At 41.5% G+C, this 19,443-nt stretch overlaps 1 protein-coding gene across 3 annotated transcripts; it reads left to right on the forward strand.

The window, feature by feature from the left end:
* The first annotated feature begins 870 nt into the window (after positions 1 to 870).
* CSAD (cysteine sulfinic acid decarboxylase) lies at positions 871 to 14,856 on the forward strand. Of its 3 annotated transcripts, XM_052000699.1 has the most exons (14): positions 873 to 1,027; positions 1,563 to 1,689; positions 1,780 to 1,870; positions 2,357 to 2,463; positions 2,759 to 2,874; positions 3,094 to 3,173; positions 3,845 to 3,899; positions 4,533 to 4,649; positions 4,755 to 4,819; positions 6,603 to 6,684; positions 7,220 to 7,419; positions 8,348 to 8,399; positions 8,518 to 8,607; positions 12,330 to 14,856. In XM_052000699.1, the coding sequence occupies exons 1-14, from the start codon at positions 899 to 901 to the stop codon at positions 12,501 to 12,503; spliced, it is 1,485 nt and encodes a 494-aa protein (XP_051856659.1). In that variant the 5' UTR covers positions 873 to 898; the 3' UTR covers positions 12,504 to 14,856. The 3 variants fall into 3 exon arrangements, 2 of the variants coding, with proteins under 2 accessions (XP_051856659.1, XP_051856660.1); XR_007954220.1 differs by lacking the exon at positions 8,348 to 8,399 and having other exon boundaries at positions 871 to 1,027; positions 12,330 to 12,428; XM_052000700.1 differs by lacking the exons at positions 873 to 1,027; positions 1,563 to 1,689 and adding an exon at positions 2,094 to 2,252 and having other exon boundaries at positions 1,785 to 1,870.
* Positions 14,857 to 19,443: the final 4,587 nt, after the last annotated feature.

A 19,443-nucleotide genomic window follows, 5' to 3' on the forward strand; every position in this document is an offset into this window, starting at 1 on the left:
TCTCTGGTCACTTGGATCCAGTGTGAGTAGATGCAAGGAAGTCCAGAATTACCATTTCCTCTCAGCTATTTTCTCTGGGGCCCCTGATTTACCTCAGATGCTTTTATACCTCCTTTTTTATGGTTGGGAGATAAGATTCTCTCAAAATCTTCACATTAAAATTAAAATGAAACTACTGTCCTTCTTTGAGTCAAGCTGAGGGAAATCTTCAGCTCAGGGAGATTCCCTGCTGCTCCTGCCTCAAGTTTTAATTATCTACAACCAAATCCCTTTGATTCTATGTGAATTCCCCCTTTCCCTGGCCCTCTCCTCTCCCTTCCACCCCCATAGTAAATAGAGCTTATACATAAGCCTTTAACTTGGACCCTGCTCTTCTCTTTTTCAAGTTATAGCTTTTGGGCTAATGTTTATTCTAAAAGACTTATTATCTCTCACCCTGCAATCCTTCTCTAACTTTCTCCCCTTCCCCCATATCAGACTACTAAATTCTATTTGGCCCAATGGTCATCAGAGGTGATGTCACAACCACATGACTTACCTATACCTCTAGTTTCTCTGTTGTATCTACTGTCCATTGCTCCAAATAAAGATTGGAGACTCTCATTGCTTCTCGTTCTTCAGCTCTGTGAACATTGAACTGACAGCTGACTGGGAAGGTAGAGCTCTCCTTCCCCTAAATCTGATTGAAATTTAGTAAGGAGAGTGCTTTCTATCTTCCTCATTTCTTTTTTTTTTTTTTCCCCTTAAGTCTCACTATTTCTAGGTGTTCTTTAGAACACTTGGGTTTCCCTTGGCTGACTCAGTAGTTTCATAAGGCAAAGGGAGGCTCAGCTCCTTCAGGCCTGTGGAGATTCCCAGACCAGGTGAGGTGTCATTTCTAACTTTCAGATCTCAGCAGATGCAGATGGCTGAATCCAACTGTCTCTCCCCTGATTGGGACCTACCAGCTGGGGAAGCTTTTCTTCAAACTGTCTTTGGCATTATCATGGATGAGGCTATACGAAAAGGAACTGACGCTTCTGAGAAGGTGAGTCCTCTTCCTTTGTCATAAAGTATATTCTTAGAAATATGTTTTGTATGACTTTACATGTAGAATCTTATACTTGACTTCTCAAAGAGGTGGGTTGGGAGGGGAGAATGGGAACATGAAACTAAACTATAAAAAACAAATGTTAAAAATATTTCTACATTTAACTAAGAAAAAATAAGATAAAAGTTTTATTTTTAAAAAGGGATAAAAAAACAAGATATGTTGCTGCCTTTTCTATTCTGTCAAAAAATGTTAATTCTCCCTAATTCTGATAGCTTGCTTGCCCAGCAACCCCTCAACAGTTAAATTTTTATCATGTTCAACTACAGTATTGCTTTTGTAAGAGTGTGTGTGTGTGTGTGTGTGTGTGTGTGTGTGTGTGTGTGTGACTTTTTCTTTTACATATAAATGGGTCTCATTTTCTAGTGTTGTGAAGTTCTTTGGAATTCCTCCATGGTACTTTTTTCTGAACTCTAAACAAAGTATTTTTGACTAATTATTTTCATACCCATCACCAACTTTGCTTGCCTAGGTTTGTGAGTGGAAGGAGCCAGAGGAGCTGAAAAAGTTGCTCGATTTGGAGTTGCGGAGCCACGGAGAGAAGCAGGAACAGATCCTTGATCGGTGTCGGACCATCATCCAGTATAGTGTGAAGACCTGTGAGTCTGGGTCTTGGGGAGGAGGTGGGGAGAGCTAGGCTTGTGAACCCGGTTCAGTCCTGGCCTCCCTGCTCTCTTCTTCGACTGCAGGTCATCCTCGCTTCTTCAACCAGCTCTTCTCAGGGCTGGACCCTCATGCTTTGGCTGGCCGGATCATCACGGAGAGCCTCAACACCAGTCAGTAAGTGCCCTCCCTAACCCCCCACAGAAAAGTGGAGTGGGAATAGGCTGACTGGATGAGAGGACCATGATCTCTCCCTCTCCCACACATCCTTAGAATCCCTGAGGGGAGCCTCTCTTTCTGATTCTCTTCTCTTTCCTGTCTCCCTTCCCAACATGCCCCTCTCCTTCCTTTGTTCTTCACCGGCCTCTCTCCTCCTGCTGCTCCTCCATCCTCCTGGAAGGTGCTGGGTTTTTTCAGAAGCAGCAGATCTGAGCTGTGTTCCTGGCTGAGAGCCTTGCCACGGGTGCCCAGGGCACATCACCTGCGCACTGTGCTTGGGTGCTCTCCTCTGCAGAACAAGCCACTTGATCTACAGAGTCCTCTGGTTGTCAGATTTCAGGTCTCTCCTTGTCCTGCTCTCTTTTCTTTTCACCCCCTGAGTGCTCTGAAGGGAGGGGTGACCAGCACCCCTGTCCTTGCTTCACTCACCCCTCCTCTCTCCAGGTACACTTATGAAATTGCTCCTGTGTTTGTCCTCATGGAGGAAGAGGTGCTGAAGAAACTCCGGGCCCTGGTGGGCTGGAGCAGCGGGGATGGGGTCTTCTGCCCGGGTATGGCCTTGAAGGGTGGGGGAGATGGGGGATGGGGAGTGTTTCTTCACTCTTTTAACCTAGCACATACCCAAGCACCAAGCTGCAGAAAGCTAGGTGTCTGTCCTCATATTCCTCCTTGTTGGGCCCAACATCAGGCAAAGGGAGGATGCAGAGGTCCTTCTTAACTCTTGTCTTGGTAAACCATCCCTTCAGTCTATTAACCATTCTAGGGGCTCTCTCCTGAGGGGGAAGGGAGAAGAGGCAGCAGGGGATCTGCCTATCATCCTTCCCCACACATGTGCTCCCCACACAGGCGGCTCCATTTCCAACATGTATGCACTGAACTTGGCCCGGTATCAGCGGTATCCTGACTGCAAACAAAGGGGACTTCGGGCCCTGCCACCCTTGGCTATCTTTACAACGCAGGAGGTGGGAGGCTGGAGGTCCCCATCCCTGATTTCCTGCCAGCTTGGCTGAGGTCCTCAGCCCTTCTCCATCTCCCTTTAGTTGTCAAGAGCCAAGGCTGGCCAAATCTCAGGCGACCTGGAGGGAAGGGGGTCTCTCTGCCTGGATATGGCCACCCCGGGGCCCTTCTCTCCTCCCTGGCTCTGTATTTGATTCTCTCTTTTGATCTCTCTCCTTCCATAGAGTCACTACTCTATTCAGAAAGGAGCTGCTTTCTTGGGCATGGGCACAGACAGCATCCGACTGGTGAAGGCCGATGACAGGTGAAATCTGTCAAAAGATTGACGTATCTTTTCTTTACTGCCATCAAGCCTAGTCCCCCCCAATTCAAGCAGGACATTCCTCTCTTCCCTCCACGCCAGGCTGGAAGAGCCTTCTCTTCCCAAAGTGTGGTACCTTGAAAAGAGCTCTGGGCTCCATAGTCAAATCTCCTCTGAGGAAGTGACCTGGCTGACCTTGGACAAGGCATCTCAGCCTCCAGGGGCCTCTTGAGAACCTTTTAGCTCTAGATCCCTGGTCCTGTTGCCCTTCAGTCAGCCCTGCAGGAAAGGATGGGAGCTCTGAATGTCTGCCTGCCTTGGCTAGGCTGTAGTCACACCACGTTTAGAGTCTGAGTTTATGTTACTTCAAATGTCTTTATTCTACTCAGTCCCAATGGATAGAGCAATAATAGTGGCTAAAATGTGCAAGGACAGTTTGTGGCTTGTTGGAATGAAATCTTGCTGATAATTAAGCAGTCTGAAAGTGGAAGAGGCCCCTGGGAGAGGGAGCAGTGGTCACTGTGCTCCCCAGGCTGAATGTTTGTGAGGGGGGGAAGGGAACGATTGGGGAGGGGAGGGCTCTGCTCAGGTATGAGCTGGACCCAGGGACAGTCTTGGAATTCCCTCCTGATGCTGGGATTTGGAGCTCCTGTCACCTTGGCCTTCCTTTCTAGGGGAAGGATGATCCCAGAGGACTTGGAAAAACAAATTAATCAAGCTGAGGCAGAGGTAAGTAAGGGGGGTTGGGGTGGGGGAAGGAGGAAGCAGCCTGTTCAGAGGTCTTCATTTCTTTGTCTTTTCTGCTGTGTTGGCTCACTGTGGTACTTCTCAGCTCCTTGCTCACATGTGTACAGAGCTTAGCCTTAAGCTCCTGGATTGTGGGAAGGGGGAGGGAATGTCAGGGGAAGGGGAGCTTCCATGATGGTAGGAGAGACTGAAGGGTGCATATAGTACATACCAGAGAGAACAAAGATTAAGAAACTTCTGGATATGGAAGTTAAAGTCTTATAAAAGTGAATGTGGAAAACCATCTTTATATGTAATTAAAAAAATAAAATGCTATTGAAATATATATTTTAAAAAGAAGAAGCTTCTGGAGAGAGACTTGAAAATCAGCTTTATGTCTAGCTTGTTTTATGACTTTTGAGCAAAGTACTCAATCTTTCTGGGCCTTAATGCCATCGTTTATAAATTAATTACATGATCTCTCAGGTTCTTTCTAGGTCTGTGACTGAGTTCATAGAGTGTGGTGATATGTAGAGCAAATGATGGGGATAGAGGGGAGAACTGGGCTGGGAAGACTTCAGAAATGTTTTAGGAGGAGATCCTCCAATGCTATCCTTCCATCTTCTGCCTCCCCAGGGTGCAGTCCCACTCCTTGTCAGTGCCACCTCAGGTACCACCGTGCTGGGGGCCTTTGACCCCCTGGAGGCTATTGCTGATGTGTGCCAGCAACATGGGCTGTGGCTGCATGTGGATGTGAGTGCTTAGCCTTCTCTTGGGGGCAGTGCCAGCTGGCTGGGGGAAGGGGTGGGCTTCCAAGGAAAGCTTTGCATCCCCTACTTTTATTCCCTTTCCCAACAGGCAGCCTGGGGTGGAAGTGTCCTGCTCTCTCAGACACACCGGCACCTCCTGGATGGCATTAAGAGGTAGGTGTGTATATATGTGTGTGTGTGTGTGTGTGTGTGTGTGTGTGTGTGTGTGTGTGTCCATCCCTTGGCACAGGGTGACTCTCCAGTGCTGGCATAATGCCTGAGAGGGCCCCTGTCCAGGGGAGGCTGGGGTGCTGATGGATCCTTTCTTGGGTGCCCTTTGCCCCTTTTTTCTCAGTATGTGTGTGGGTGTTGGTATTTGTGTGCCACATGGAAGTTTCTGTCCTAAACTTGCTGTGATTCTCCTGTTATCTGCCTCTGTTCTTTGTTTTCTTGTTTCTCCATCATTTGCATTTTTGTCTTTCTTTGTTTATCCAAGTGTCTGTTTCTGCCCTTTCTTTCCTGGTTTTCTTTTTCCTCTTCTCTTCTCTGGGTCCTGCTATAGAGGAGGAAGTGAATCCAGGATTGATTAAAGGCCTTGGGAGAAGTTGGAGGAAAAGGGAAAAGATTTAGAATGACTACATGTAGACTGCAGAAGAAGCAGCTAAGAAAATCTGAACTGCACTCTTCACATTCTGAGTCTAGATAAATCTAACCACATAATAAACAAGAAAGAAGTTAAAGAAGTGGATAGAATTTTAGAAAAGTTAAATCTGATAGACCTCTGGAGAAAATTGAATGGGCATATAGAAAGGAATATACCTTTTTCTCATAGTTACATGGAAATTAGACAAAAATTGATTATATATTAAAGCATAAATACCTCACAATCAAATGCAGAAAGGCAGAAATATTAAATGCACCCTTTTTTAGATCATGATGTAATAAAGTGCCCTGGAAAAATAGGCTAAAAATTAATTGGAAACTAAATAATCTAATCAAACAAAAAATCATAGAAACAATAATTTCATTCAAGAAAATAACAATAATGAGACAATATGCCAAAAACTTAAAGGATGCAGCCAAAAATTCTTAGGGGAAATTTTCTATCTCTAGATGCTTACATTAATAAAATAGAGAAAGAGGAGACCAGTAAGTTGGATGTGCAATTAAAAAAGTTAGAAAAAGAACAAATTTTAAATCCCTAATTAAATATCATATTAGAAATTCTGAAAATCAAAGAACAGATTAGTAAAACTGAAAGTAAGACACTATTGAACTAACATATAAAACTAAGTTTTATGAAAGAAACAACAAAATAGATAAATCTTTGGTTAATTTGATTAGGAAAAGGAAAGAAGAAAACCAAATTACCAGTATTAAAAAGTTATCACTAATAAAGAGGAAATTAAAGAATAATTAGGAGCTATTTGCCCAATTGTATGTTAGTACATCTGCCAATCTAAGTGAAATGGATGAATATTTATGAAAATATAGGTTTCCTATATTAACAGAAGAGGAAATAAAATACTTAAAACATTCTGAGTCTAGAATTAAGAAATGAAGACTAAAGAAATTGTGACACATGTTTAGCATATATTGAATTACTTGCTATCTAGGGGAGGGGGCTGGGGAAAGGGAGAAAATTTTGGAACATAAGTTTTTGCAAAGGTGAATGTTGAAAACTCTTTGCATATATTTTGAAAATAAAAAGCTATTATTTAAAAAAATTGTGAAAGAAGGGAATCAGGTGTGGCAGATGTTAGAGAAAGGAATGTTTGAGGGGTCTTGAGGTAGGAGATAGATATAAGGAAGTACTTTCTAACTGGCAGGATATGGGGTAAGGTTAGAGAGCAAGGGAGCCCCTAGAAATCCTGAAGAGGAAGAAATAATTGGAATGGTTTGGGTAGAGGATTGCCATAGGAGAATCAGACTGATGCTGGCCTTACTTTCCCCACAGGGCTGACTCAGTATCCTGGAATCCCCACAAGCTGCTGGCAACTGGACTGCAGTGCTCAGCTCTCCTCCTGCGGGATACTTCGGTGGGTTCCCTTGAGCCCCACTGCTGTACTCTGTTTCCCTCACCTCCTTGGGGCATTCCCTGTCCTCTTCCATTTCCTTTGATTGGATACCTCTCACTTTCTCTAAGTGTTTCCCATTCTCCTGCTTTTATGCAAAAAAAGCCAAGATTGGGAGAAAAACCAGGATCATAAGATTTAAAGCTATAAGAATCTTAGAGGTCACCCGAAAGAGAGAGAAACTGAATCTTTATCACACATGTAACAGGAACTGGGATTTAAACTCCATTCTCTGGTCCCAGGTCCAGCTCTTGTTCCACAGCACTGACTTGTGTGCTCTAGCTTTGAACCATTTGGGGGTCACCTCTGAAGGCCAAGGTCTAGCTGGAGGGGATCATATTACATAGATAGATGGTCTCCAAGATTTTTTCCAGCTCCAGGGTTCTGCTATTCCAGTGACCAGGATGGGGATGAAGGGGCTGGCCCTGATTATCTCCCAGACCGGGCGGGGAAACTGGTGTTGAGTGTTGGGGACATTCTTTGGCTTTCCTCTCTGTAGAACTTGCTAAAGCACTGTCATGGAGCCCAGGCCACCTACCTGTTTCAGCAAGACAAGTTCTATGATGTGTCTCTGGACACAGGGGACAAGGTTGTGCAGTGTGGCCGCCGTGTGGATTGCCTAAAGCTGTGGCTCATGTGGAAGGCTCTTGGGGGATCCGGCTTGGAGCAACGAGTGGACTGGGCTTTCACCCTCACCCGGTATGGCAGCACACCAAGGCTTTGGCCCTGTAGAGCATCTTTCTCTCTGAATCTTCTTATTCTCCAAGAAGTCTCTCTCTGGCTCTGTGCCCGATCAGGTTCTCTGTATCCTTATTTTTCTTTTTTCTTCCTTGCCTCTTCTATTTCCTTCTCTTCTTCCATTTCACTTTGTTTTTGTTTTTGGCTTTCTTTAAGCCTTTGTTATCTTTGTTTCCCTCTTTATCTGTCTCTCCATGGTCCAGTTCTTCATTCTTTTTCTATTAACCTATTATTTAATTTCAGGTTGAAGTCTGCACCTATGATTTCACTGGTATCAGAAATTCCCAAATGAAGAAACTCCTTTTGCCAGTGCGGGTTAGCATCTTCTCTGCAACTTATAGCCCTAGAGAGTTGCCTAGAAGAACAAAAGTAAATTTCCCTGATTCATTTAATATTTGACATAAGGGAGAATTGAATCTAAGTCTCTGTTTACTGTGCCAAGCTGGACCTAATTATGTAAAATTTAGATATTCAAAGTGTTATTTATACTTTTTCTGTTTTTCATGTCATAGATAACCCAATCCAATAACTCAGTCTCCCCTTCCCTGAACTCTCTCTTATAACAGAGAAAAACATGCAGATCAACAGACATTACACATTCAGTGTTCTGTACCCATATTCCACAACATCTCAATCAAGAGAAAAGAATTGCTTTTCATTAATCCAAGTGACCATTATGGTTTATTTAACTTTTGATGTCTTTTAGTGTTGTTTTCATTTATGTTATGATAATCATTGTGTATATTGTTCTCCTGGTCCTGCTTTCTTTCAGAATTCTCCGAACTTTTCATAGTCACCATTTCTTATATTCTATTACATTTATAGGCCATAGTTTATTCCACCCTTTCTTCCTTTTCCTTACTCTACTGTGGCCCCTGCTCTTTTGTAGGTACCTCGTAGAAAAGATGAAGCTGCGGAAGGGCTTTGAACTGGTCATGGAGGTATAATTCCTCTTCTCCCTCTTTTTGTACTAACTCATTTTCCTGTGGGAGATGTGAATTGGCTTCCCCACAGTCTACCTGTTTCAGTAATCTGTACTTTGCCTTTGTTCCCTTGCAGCCAGAATTTGTAAATGTATGTTTCTGGTACGTGCCCCCCAGCCTTCGTGGACAAAAAGACAGTGCTGATTATTGCATGAAACTGGCCAAGGTGGGTAGAGCTGAGGGTGGTGGTCAGCAATTTCTTCCCTATTTCTTCTCTAGGACTCCAGTTGCGGGGGAAGTATAGGCAGCTCGCTTCTGCCACTGGGTGGTCAGAAATATGTAATACATAGTCGACCATTCATCTTTGGTCCTTGGGAGGGGTAATGGTTTTCAGAAAGAGCCTCAAGCCCCCATTCATTGGTTCTTTGGACTTCTATTTGAAAAAGCCGAAAAGAAAGTAAAAAAGGCTTGTTCCTGGAATACATGAAGATAAAAGAATGAACAGAATTGTATCAGCTTGTTCTGAGCCAAGCCCAGCATGTGGACATGTGCCGTGAGGAGACATACCCCTTAGTGGAAACTAAGGCGAGAAAGGAGACCCAGTTCTTTTAGAGGGGCAGTTTATAGTCTGATGGGGGTGTGGTGAGGTAGGGCAGCAGGGGGATTATTCACCTGAAGAACAAGGAGACAGAGAGGAGGGTCAGATTTGGACTAACAAGTATGCCTGGGAGGAAGGAGACCTAGTTGGGGATCCGCTCTGCTCCCTGCTGGCTGTGAGACTCTGACCAAATCCTGGCTTCATAGGATTTAGAAATTAGTGATCTAATATAACCCCCTCAGTTTACAGTTCAAAATCCCATAGATAACAGATAGCAGAACTAGGGTGCCCTTAGTTCTTCCAACCCCAAGTTTGAGTCCTTTGGGAACCAAATACTCCACAAGTCTTTGCATCTCTCCAAAGCACAATTTCCTCATCTAGAAAAGGAATATAAGAAGACCTGATCTTTTCACCTCCTAGAGGTTTTGTGGTAGTTGTGGGAAGTAAGAGATTCTGTTAGGGAGTTGTAGAATGGTAGAAATGGAAGAGAGTTTAGACATTGTCTTGTATAACCCCTTTATTTGACAAATGAGGACAAGAGCACAAAGAAGTATTTATTAGTAGAATTAACTGAAGATTATAGAACTGAGTAGTTAATTTTTTTTAAAATAACTTTTTATTGGCAGAACCCATGCCAGGGTAATTTTTTACAGCATTATCCCTTGCACTCACTTCTGTTCCGATTTTTCCCCTCCCTTCCTCCACCCCCTCCCCCAGATGGCAAGCAATCCTTTACATGTTGAATAGGTTACAGTATATCCTAGATACAATATATGTGTGCAGAACCGAACAGTTTTCTTGTTGCACAGGGAGAATTGAATTCAGAAGGTATAAATAACTTGGGAAGAAAAACAAAAATGCAAACAGTTTATATTCATTTCCCAGTGTTCTTTCTTTGGGTGTAGCTGCTTCTGTCCATCCTTGATCAATTGAAACTGAATTAGATCTCTTTATCGAAGAGATCCACTGAGTAGTTAATTTGAAAAGAGGTAATAGATTTAGAGTTAGAAGGGACCTTAAAAATCTATCCAACTTCCTTGTTTATGGGCAGGTGACTCAAAGGTCAGAGTGAAGAAGAAAAAATGCCTGAGGTCAGACAGTAAAAAGTAGTGTCAGGATTTGAACCCTAGTCTTTTGGCCCACAGCCTGTGCTCTTTCCATGACACCATACTGTCTCTTTTTATACCAGCTGTTAATATTTCAGGGGCATAGACTCTTTTTTGGTGAGGTATGAAGAAACTTCTGAACCCCTTCTCAGAATGATAGTTTATTTGTGATTGAGGGAAAGAGTAAATTTTAGCTAGAGGTTAATGAAAATTAAGTTGTAGTTTTTTTCCTATCCAAATTCATTGGCCCCCTGAAATCTGTCATTGGAACCTAGATTAAGAAACCCTGCACTAGAAGAAGAAAGAGAAATACTTCCAAGCACTATTATGTGCCCACTATATTTAGAGATGCCCACATGCATTTTGTCAACTGAAGGGCAGCTTAGTTAAATTTGGGGAATTCATCACTAGAATTGAAGCAGACAGAAAGAGGAAAGCAATCTCCACCTCTTTTCCCCTTCAACAATGAATTTTTCAGTAAGAGCAGCTCTCAAAGACCAGCTACTGACTTGTAAGATGGCTTTGAGCTAATTGGGCAGAGGAGGTACCCACACTAGGGGATTTTCAGATTATTGAAATACTCAAATAGATGGGCCTCAAACTGCAGAATGTTACGGAGGATATGATTGTATGACAGCTCGTGCTCTGTAGTGGTTTATAGTCTTTGATAATTTAGGCTAAAAAAAACCAAAACCTATAAAAGACAATTTTATGGTCAAGATTGAGAACTACAGAAATTAAGAAAAAGGAGAAGGAAACATGGACTGGAGGAGTTAGTGAGGGCTTTTTGGAGAAGGTGGGGCTTGACTTGGAAGTGAAAGAATGAGTTGAATTTGGAAAGCCAGAGGTGAAAGGGAGAATGTTCCAGTCAGCATGAGTAGAGTCAGGAAGGAGGGTGGTATATGGTCAAGGGAGAGGGAGTGCCATCTGATGAAGCAAAGCATTTCATGTGTGGAGAGACCATATGTGGTAATGAAAAGCCCATTTTGGAGTCCCAGAAACTGGATTTTAATTTTACACCTGCTGCTCACTGTCCATGTAATCTCTGTCTAGATAGTTAACTTCACTGGGTCTTTAAGATCTGTAAAACAAAGAGGCTGGATTGTAAAGTCTCTTTTCACACTATAGTTTATATTCTTTACTGAATAGTGGGAGATGCATTTAGATACAAGGGAAGGGGAAGAATTTTTATTTCTAGGCTAAGGAGTTTGCAGTTAACCAAATAAGCAGTAAAGTCCATACTAAGTCCTTAAAGAAGAATAGCTTCAGAAATGGCTGAGGGGAGATGTGATTGGAGGAGAGCAATTTGAGTATTATTGCAGTATCCCAAGTACAAAGCAGTGAGGGCCTGAATCAGGGTGTGCTAGAAGAATAGAGAAGAAAGGATGAGTCAAGTAGCTGAAATATTGGAGGCTACTCTCTTTCTGCTCCCAGTTCCTGTAGCACATGGTTCTGGTGCCATAAATTTGTCCTTTTGTTTCATATCTATGTCCTTTTCAATAAGTCAATCAGAAAGCATTTCTTAGGGGCTTACTATGGCACTGACCCTGTTCCAGGTGAAGGGGATATGAGGACTGCCCTTAAGGAGGTTCATTCTGTCATTCTCAACAGTTTTCAAGCTTTGAAGGGGAAAGACTCAGAACTTATTAGTGTATTAATTACACTAATTAGTATATTAACTACTGTGTTAATTGATTGGATATATAGGGGGGGGAATGAGAAGAAGATGTCAGAGACAACAAGGTGTGGTGGGAAGAGTAGAGCTGATGCAAAATTTAGCCAGTGGTGGGAAAGGAGGGGGTATAAAAGAGTCATGCGATCTGGGTTCAAATCCTACCTGTGCTTTTTACTACCGTGATCTAAGACAAGTCATATAACCTTCTGACCTCAGTATCTTTAACTGCAAAAGGCAGAGGTTGAATTAGATGACTCTTTAGTTGTAAATCCTTTGGTCCTATGAGGAAGAAAGGTGAAGTAGTGCCATTGAGGAACAGGTCAGCCTACTTAATGGAAAGCACCCCATCACTTTGGGGAAGAAAAGCAAACCACAGAAGAGCCACAGAGCCCAGATAAATGGCCCAGAATATGACAGTTGGACCCTCCATAGCATTCTGGTGTGTGAAGGAAGGTGGTTGGGTAGGGAGGGGCGGGGTGGGACAGGCAGAATGGGGAGGAGAGAGGCGCCGGGGGGCACCCCTTCTCCCCAGCAGGTTGAATTCTGAGCCCTGCCAACATCTCCTGCAGGTGGCGCCGTTGCTGAAAGAACGCATGGTCAAAAAGGGCTCCATGATGGTGGGCTACCAGCCCCACAGAACCTGGCCCAACTTTTTCCGTCTGATTGTGGCTAACCCAGCCCTGAGCATGGCCGACCTAGACTTCTTCTTGGATGAGCTAGAGCTGTTAGGGCAGGACTTATAACTTCCCTAGGCTGACTAATGAGCTACAATTCTTATAAATGCAAAGTATTCTTTACATTCTCTTTCTACTTGTTTGCCCTGACGTTAATTGGTGATGATGAGAGGGGTAGAAGAAGAGAAGGGAGTCAATTAGTCAATCACCAAGCATTTATTAAGTGCCTAGTGTGTTCTAGGCACTGTATGGAGTGCTGGGAACACAAACACACCAAGTGAAACCATCCCTACTCTCGAGGAACATCCCTTCATATGGAAAAGATAGTAACCACATGCATTAAGTGTATACAGAAAAAATATATAAAGATAAAAACAGAGTAGTTAAATACCAGTTAGATTAGGAGGGAGGGCACTAGTAGTTAGGGGGATCAGGAAAGGCTTCATGTAGATGTAGTGCTTGGGCTGAGTCTTGAAGGAGCCAGGAGAGTCTAGAAGCAGGGGAGGAGGAAGTGCGTTCCAGGCATGAGCGATGCTCAGGAGAAGGAGTGTTGGGGCCAGATCTCAGAGCTAGGACCAGGCCGTGAGGAGCTTTATGTCTTGTCAGGAGGCCGTAGGAAGCCATTGGAGTTTGGTAGGGGAGTGACAGTCAGATGGGTGCTGGAGGAAGATCACTTTGGCAGCTGTTTGGAGCATGGACATTTGTGAGTAGAAAGAAGAGATGAGATGCAAGGGATGATACACAACAGGTTTTGGCAACTAGTTGGATTTGTGAATAGCAGGAGAGTGAGGAGCCGTATTAACCGGTATAACTCTAAGGTTACAAACCTAAGAGATCAGGAGGATTTGGTCAGAAATAGGAAAGTTTGGAAAAGAAATGGATTTTGGAGGTGAATTGGATGTGTTGAGTTGAGGCAATTCCGGGACATCAGGTTCAAATGTCCAGTGAGGACTACTAGGCATCATACATAAGTACATTGATCCTCGGCATGGGAGCAGAGGAGTTCAGCCAGAGAAAGAAGGGAACAAGGCAAGTGTGTGCCCACATCATATGGCTGCTGAGCCAGGAAAGGAGATGGAGAAGTAACAGGGGAGAGAAATGTCACCAAATCCTGGAGAGGAGGAGAGGTTGGTCAGTAGTGTCCTATGCTTCAAAGGGGTGGGGAAGGTTGAAAGCTGAGAAAAGATCATCAGGCTTGGCAAATAAGAGGTCATTGGTAACTTTGGAGAGAGCGATTTCACTTAGGATGAGGAATTAATGAGAGGAGAGGAAGGGGAGGCAATGTGGGTAAGACATTTGGCCAAGAAAGGTAGGTGAGATAGAGGGTGGTTACTGGAGGACATGGTAGCATCTAGGGAAGTTTTGTGTTTTTTTTTGTTTTTTTTTGTTTTTTTTTTAAGGATGATAGAGATCTGGATATGTTTGAAGGGAGGAAATGAGGTTTGTGAGCTGGTTAAGATTGCAAATCTGTTGGAGAATATGGGAGAGAGGATGGGATCAAAGATAACATATAGAGGGTTGGTTTTGGCAAGGACAGTTGTTAGAGAGACTAGGAAAAAAAGATGAGAGAGTAGGGAGTGATGTCAAGTAGGTTTTGAGATGAAGATGAGTGAAAATGAGAGAACCCAGATAAAATGGCCTTAATTTTCTGAGTAAAGTAAGAGGCCCTCAGATGAAATTTTTGAGGGAATGTGATAATGGGGAGGCTTAAAGAAAGGGGAGAAGAATTGGAATAGCTTCTGTGGGGAGGAAGAGAAAGAGACACACAGTTAGAGGAATAAAAGGATTGCTTTGCTGTAAAGAGGACCCACTTGAAGTTGAATAACATGAATTTATGATGTACCTAGTCAGAAAAGTAGCATCACCTCCTCTAGCTTTTATTCTGCAACTGTTTGTTAAGTGGTAGGGATGGATGGTAATGAACAAAAGGGATTGAAAGTAGTAAGCTACATTGCTTTGGGATAGAAGTATATAGGAAGGGTTTCCAACTAAGCCTGGAGCATTTTTCATAAGATTATTCTGCTTGATAGAAAAAATGATTTCTTCCTGTGTGAGGGGTAGAGTTGGTGCAGAAAGTTTTGAAGAGAGGCATTCTTCACTTCCTTCTTTTAAAGATGACAATCATGGTTCTAGACTCTTTTAGGGACCAATTCTAGACAGGAAAAATAACAAGGTTTTCTTGTAGACATATAGGGAAAGCTGGCTTCTCAATATATTCCTGATTCTGAGTCTCCTTTCTTAGAGACGTTGGGGAATTTTTTCTTGGTTTAGGTTGAGGGTTGGTTTAAGCAAGATCTCACCTCACTTCTGTCTAAAGAGCAAGATTGCCTACCTAATTCACTTGTGTATTTCCTGATATATTCTAATCTATAGAATTTCTCTAATCTCTGTTGTCTGTTTATATAAAAAAATTTACTCTTCACTGTTTGTGGTGGTTTTTTGTGTAACCAGCATTTGGTGGAAAGGGAGGGACCAAGCTGGTGGGTATAAACTGGGTCTCCTTCCCTATTAAGAGAGTGCTACCAGGGAAGCTGATAGCTTTTTTATTTTAAAGTAGGCATCCCCATAGACCAACAGTGGGGAGGTAGATAAATAGAATTCTTGTTTATGACCAGTCTCAGGGTCCCTTTTTATCCTTCTCTGTTTCCATGTTCCCCAAAGACAAGAATAGAAGTCTCCTTTGGAGAGGGGTGGGCAAGATTCCTCAGATATCTATCCATGCCTCCCGCCTTGAACATCCTGTCTATATGTTTAGACATTACATGTAGACATATATGTGTTGGTGTATCTTTCACATAGGCCATGAATATCTCACAGATGCATATATGGATTCTAACAAATGGGTGTCCCTTTAAATGAATGGCAATCATAATTCTGAATCTTCTTTCTAGGGAAGTCTGGGAAGTTTAGGATGGTGTGAGGATAGACCCTAAATCTGCCTCTAAGAGGTTAAACTGGAAGAGTGGATTGGATAATAGAGGCAGGTTTTTGATCAGCAAAGGAGCTTTCTTCCCCCAACCTTACATAAAGTTGACAAAGGTAAAACTGCCTAAGCCAGTTTTGAGATCTGGATTGAGTAGGGAAGCTTTATGTAAGCCTATAACAATTCTCAATGGAAATTTTATTTTTTGTGATTTATTGTTGCCCTTTATTTTTTGATAGCACAGGCATTTCCCTTTTTTTTTTTTAAAAGCAAAATATATGCAAAAATAGTTTTCAACATTCACCCTTGCAAAACCTTGTATTCCAAATTTTTTCCCTCCCTTTCTCCCACCTCCTCCCCTAGAAAGCAAGTAATCCAATATATGTTAAATGTATATCCAATATATGTTAAATATACATGTGTACATTTTTATCTCTACCTTGTTTTTTTTTTTTTTTTAATCTCTCCCATGGTTTTTCCCCTTTGCTCTGATTTTTCTCTTCCAGCATCATTCATAAAGCAATGTGTATGAAAAATAAATTAAAAAAAAAAAAGAAAGCATGTACAATTCTTCTAAATATATGTCTACATTTATCTTGCTGCACAGGACAAATCAAATCAAAAAAGGAGAAAAAAAACAAAAAGCAAGCAAATAGCAACCAAAAAAGTGAAAATACTATATTGTGATCCACACTCAGCCCCCATAATCCTCTTTCTAGATGCAGATGGCTCTCTACAAGTCTATTGGAATTGACCTGAATTCCATTTTTGTTGGAAGCTTCTGCTTATAACTTCCCTACGCTGACTTATTGTTGAAAAGAGCCATGTCCATCAGAATTGATCATTGTATAATCATCTTGTTTTGTATGATATTCTCTTGGTTCTACTCACTTTACTTAGCATTAGTTCATGTAAGTTTCTCCAAGTCTCTCTGAAATCATCCTCTGATCATTTGTTACAGAACAATAGTATTCCATAAACATTCATATACTATAACTTATTCAGCCATTCCCCAACTGATGGACTCATTTTCCAGTTCGTAGGCATTACTCTTAAAACATTCTCACCCCCATCCCTACTTGCCACTGAATCCTCTTTTGTAACAAAGCAAAATATTTAAGCAAATTCCACCAACACATTGACTGTGTCTGACTATATGTAGTGCATCCCATTTCCATAGAGTCCAATTCTATTGAGGGGAAAATCTCTTTTCTTATCACTTTTCCAGGATTGATTCAATGAACATTTTATTTTTTTCTAGCGTTTATTATCTTCTATTTTTTTTATTAAAGCTTTTTATTTACAAAACATGCATGGGTAATTTTTCAACATTGACTTTTGCAAAACTTCCTATTCCAAATTTTTCCCTCTTTCCCCCCTCCAGATGTCAGGTAGTCCAATACATGTTAAATATGTTAAAATATATGTTAAGTCCAATATATGTATACATATTTATATAGTTATCTTGTTGCACAAGAAAAATTGAATCTAGAAAGAAAAAACCCTGAAAAGGAAAACAAAAAACAAGTAAACATCAACAGAAAATGTGAAAATGCTATGTTGTGGTCTATACTCAGTTCCCACAGGCCTCTTTCTGGGTGTATATGGCTTTCTTTATCACTGAATAATTGGAACTGGTCTGAATCATCTTATTGTAAAAGAGAGCCACGTCCATCAGAATTGATCATCATATAATCTTCTTGTTGCTATGTATAATGCTCTCCTGGTTCTGCTTATTTCACATTCATGTAGGTCTCTCCAGGCCTCTGCAATCATCCTTTTGGTCATTTCTTATAGAACAATAATATTTCATAACTCAACATTTTAAATGGAAGAATCAACTACTCACATCCCCAATTCTCTTCCTACAGTATCACATCTATATGCATACACCTTTTCATAGACTCTTAAGATATAGTATATGGGATTGAGACTTTCTGCCTGCCTTTCCTTTTAGTTCTCCAAGAAGTCCTGTATCTCCCTCAAAAGACACATTGGGGATTTATGTGCTGGGCACTATAGAATACAGAAGTATGAGACAGTTGAGTTAAAGGAGACAGAAGGAACTTAATGGCGTTATCAAATACGAAATTGTATGACTCATACAGTTATAGAATACAATGAGATAAAGATCCATGTGATCTGAAGTCATCAGGGAAGGCAGAAGCTTCACCTGCTCCTTGAAGGACATGTAAGGTATGAATATAGAGGGGTCTCATAGATAATATGACCACAAACTCAGATCTTAGAAGTCATCAAGTTCAATTCTCATTTTACAGCTGAGGCAACTAAGGTACAAAAAAGTTAAGTGGCTTACCTGGAGTCAGATTTGCATGTAATTCTTTATGGCTGCATGCAGTGCCTTATCTATTCTACCAGACTGCCCCTTTATATACCAGGAGCTGATCAGGGGAACTGCCCATCACCTTGATAATAATGACCTCATAAAGTTTCCAAAACATATGTTATCTGATTTTATACATTATCTCATTTTTATGATCTACAGGGTATTTAAGCCTTTGAAATTTTAATTATACCTTTGTATGGAATATATGGGCATGTTCCTTGACACATCACCCTAAAGCTAATAGAAGTGGTTTGCTGCTGCTATTGTGGGACACACTTTAATAACAAAGAGTCTCTGGTTATACTGGCTTATAAAACAAATTTTGGGGGGACTTTTCCCCCTTCCTTTTGCCTTTTTTCCAAAAAGATCTTAAAAATACAGATCTGAGTTAATATCAGAAGTTGGTTCTAGGGAGATTTACTTCCACCCACTCCCATAATCTGCTAATGGTTGCCTTGGGACAGAAGTATACAGAAAAGAATATTTCCTGCATTCTAAATTCTTGGCTTCAAACTCAAAGGCAGTGGTGTAATCTCTTAGTCCAGGACATAGGAGCCAATAAAGTGAACCACATTGTTAAGTGGTGAAACTTCTTGAGAGTTGCCTCTGATGACTTTAAATTAAAGAAGCCTTGAGCCTTCAACCTCCTGGATAGAAGAGAGAGGATTTCCTGGGCTGTACAATCCTGGAATATGACCTTCAGATGAAAGAAGGAGAATTTCCTCATTAGGATGCTGAGGATCAAAAACATTACTAGGAGAAGCATTGGTAAGAGATTAAAGTCACAAAATAAGGCAGCAAGGGAACTGGAATTTGTCTTCTATTAATACTATGAGTTAATCAGAAAGTGTGGATTCCATAGAAAGGAACATGTTTTGATAGTACATGTATAAACCTATATCAAATTGCTTGCTGTCTTGGGGAGGGAAGAGAGGGATAAAAATTTGAAATCAAAATATCATAAAAAAGGTTTAAAATTATCTTCATGCAATTGGGAAAAAAATAAAATGCTATTTGCAAATATATGTGTGTGTGTGTGTTTGTGTATATAAAAGCCTAGGGAGGGGGGGAATATTTTCTCTTAAAATTCCCAAATCCTTCTAGGGGAGTCTATGTTCTTAGAGTAGTTTTAGAAAGCTGATGATGATAGACATCCCTTGTGAAATCTCCCTTGATTGCCCCTCTTCCCCCTCTTAGTTGAGAACCTTGTCTCATATTTTACTGAAAAAAAAAACTGAGTCTATTCTCTAAGAGCTCCTCCAATCCTCCTCATCTCATGTCACCCAGAAGTTTTCTGCTACCTCCTTCATTCCCACCTTATTTGATAAACTGACATTTCTCTTTGCCAAGACAAACCTCTCTTTATGCACAAGTTATTCTATTCCATCTCTTTCCTTTAGTATCTTGCTCCTCTATTACCCTCATGCCTTCCTTCCTCCTGGCTGCTTCCCTACTGCCTATAAACATGTCCTTCTCTCCTCTACTTCTTTCCCCACCACACTCAAAAACTCCAATCCCAAACTGTCACTTTGATCCATCCATCCTATTCTAGCCCCTCCATATCTGTCCTTTTTTGTGGCTAAACTTTGGGAGAAGGTCATCCACAATAGATATAAAAAATAATTTTTTCTCCTTTATCTTCTTTTATTCTTTATCTACACTCTAACTTTTAATCTTATCGTTCAACCCAAACTACTTTCTCTAAAGTAACCAGTGATTTCTTAATTATCACATCAAAT

This window comes from Antechinus flavipes, chromosome 5, assembly GCF_016432865.1.
Source record: "Antechinus flavipes isolate AdamAnt ecotype Samford, QLD, Australia chromosome 5, AdamAnt_v2, whole genome shotgun sequence".
Taxonomy (NCBI): Eukaryota; Metazoa; Chordata; class Mammalia; order Dasyuromorphia; family Dasyuridae; genus Antechinus; species Antechinus flavipes.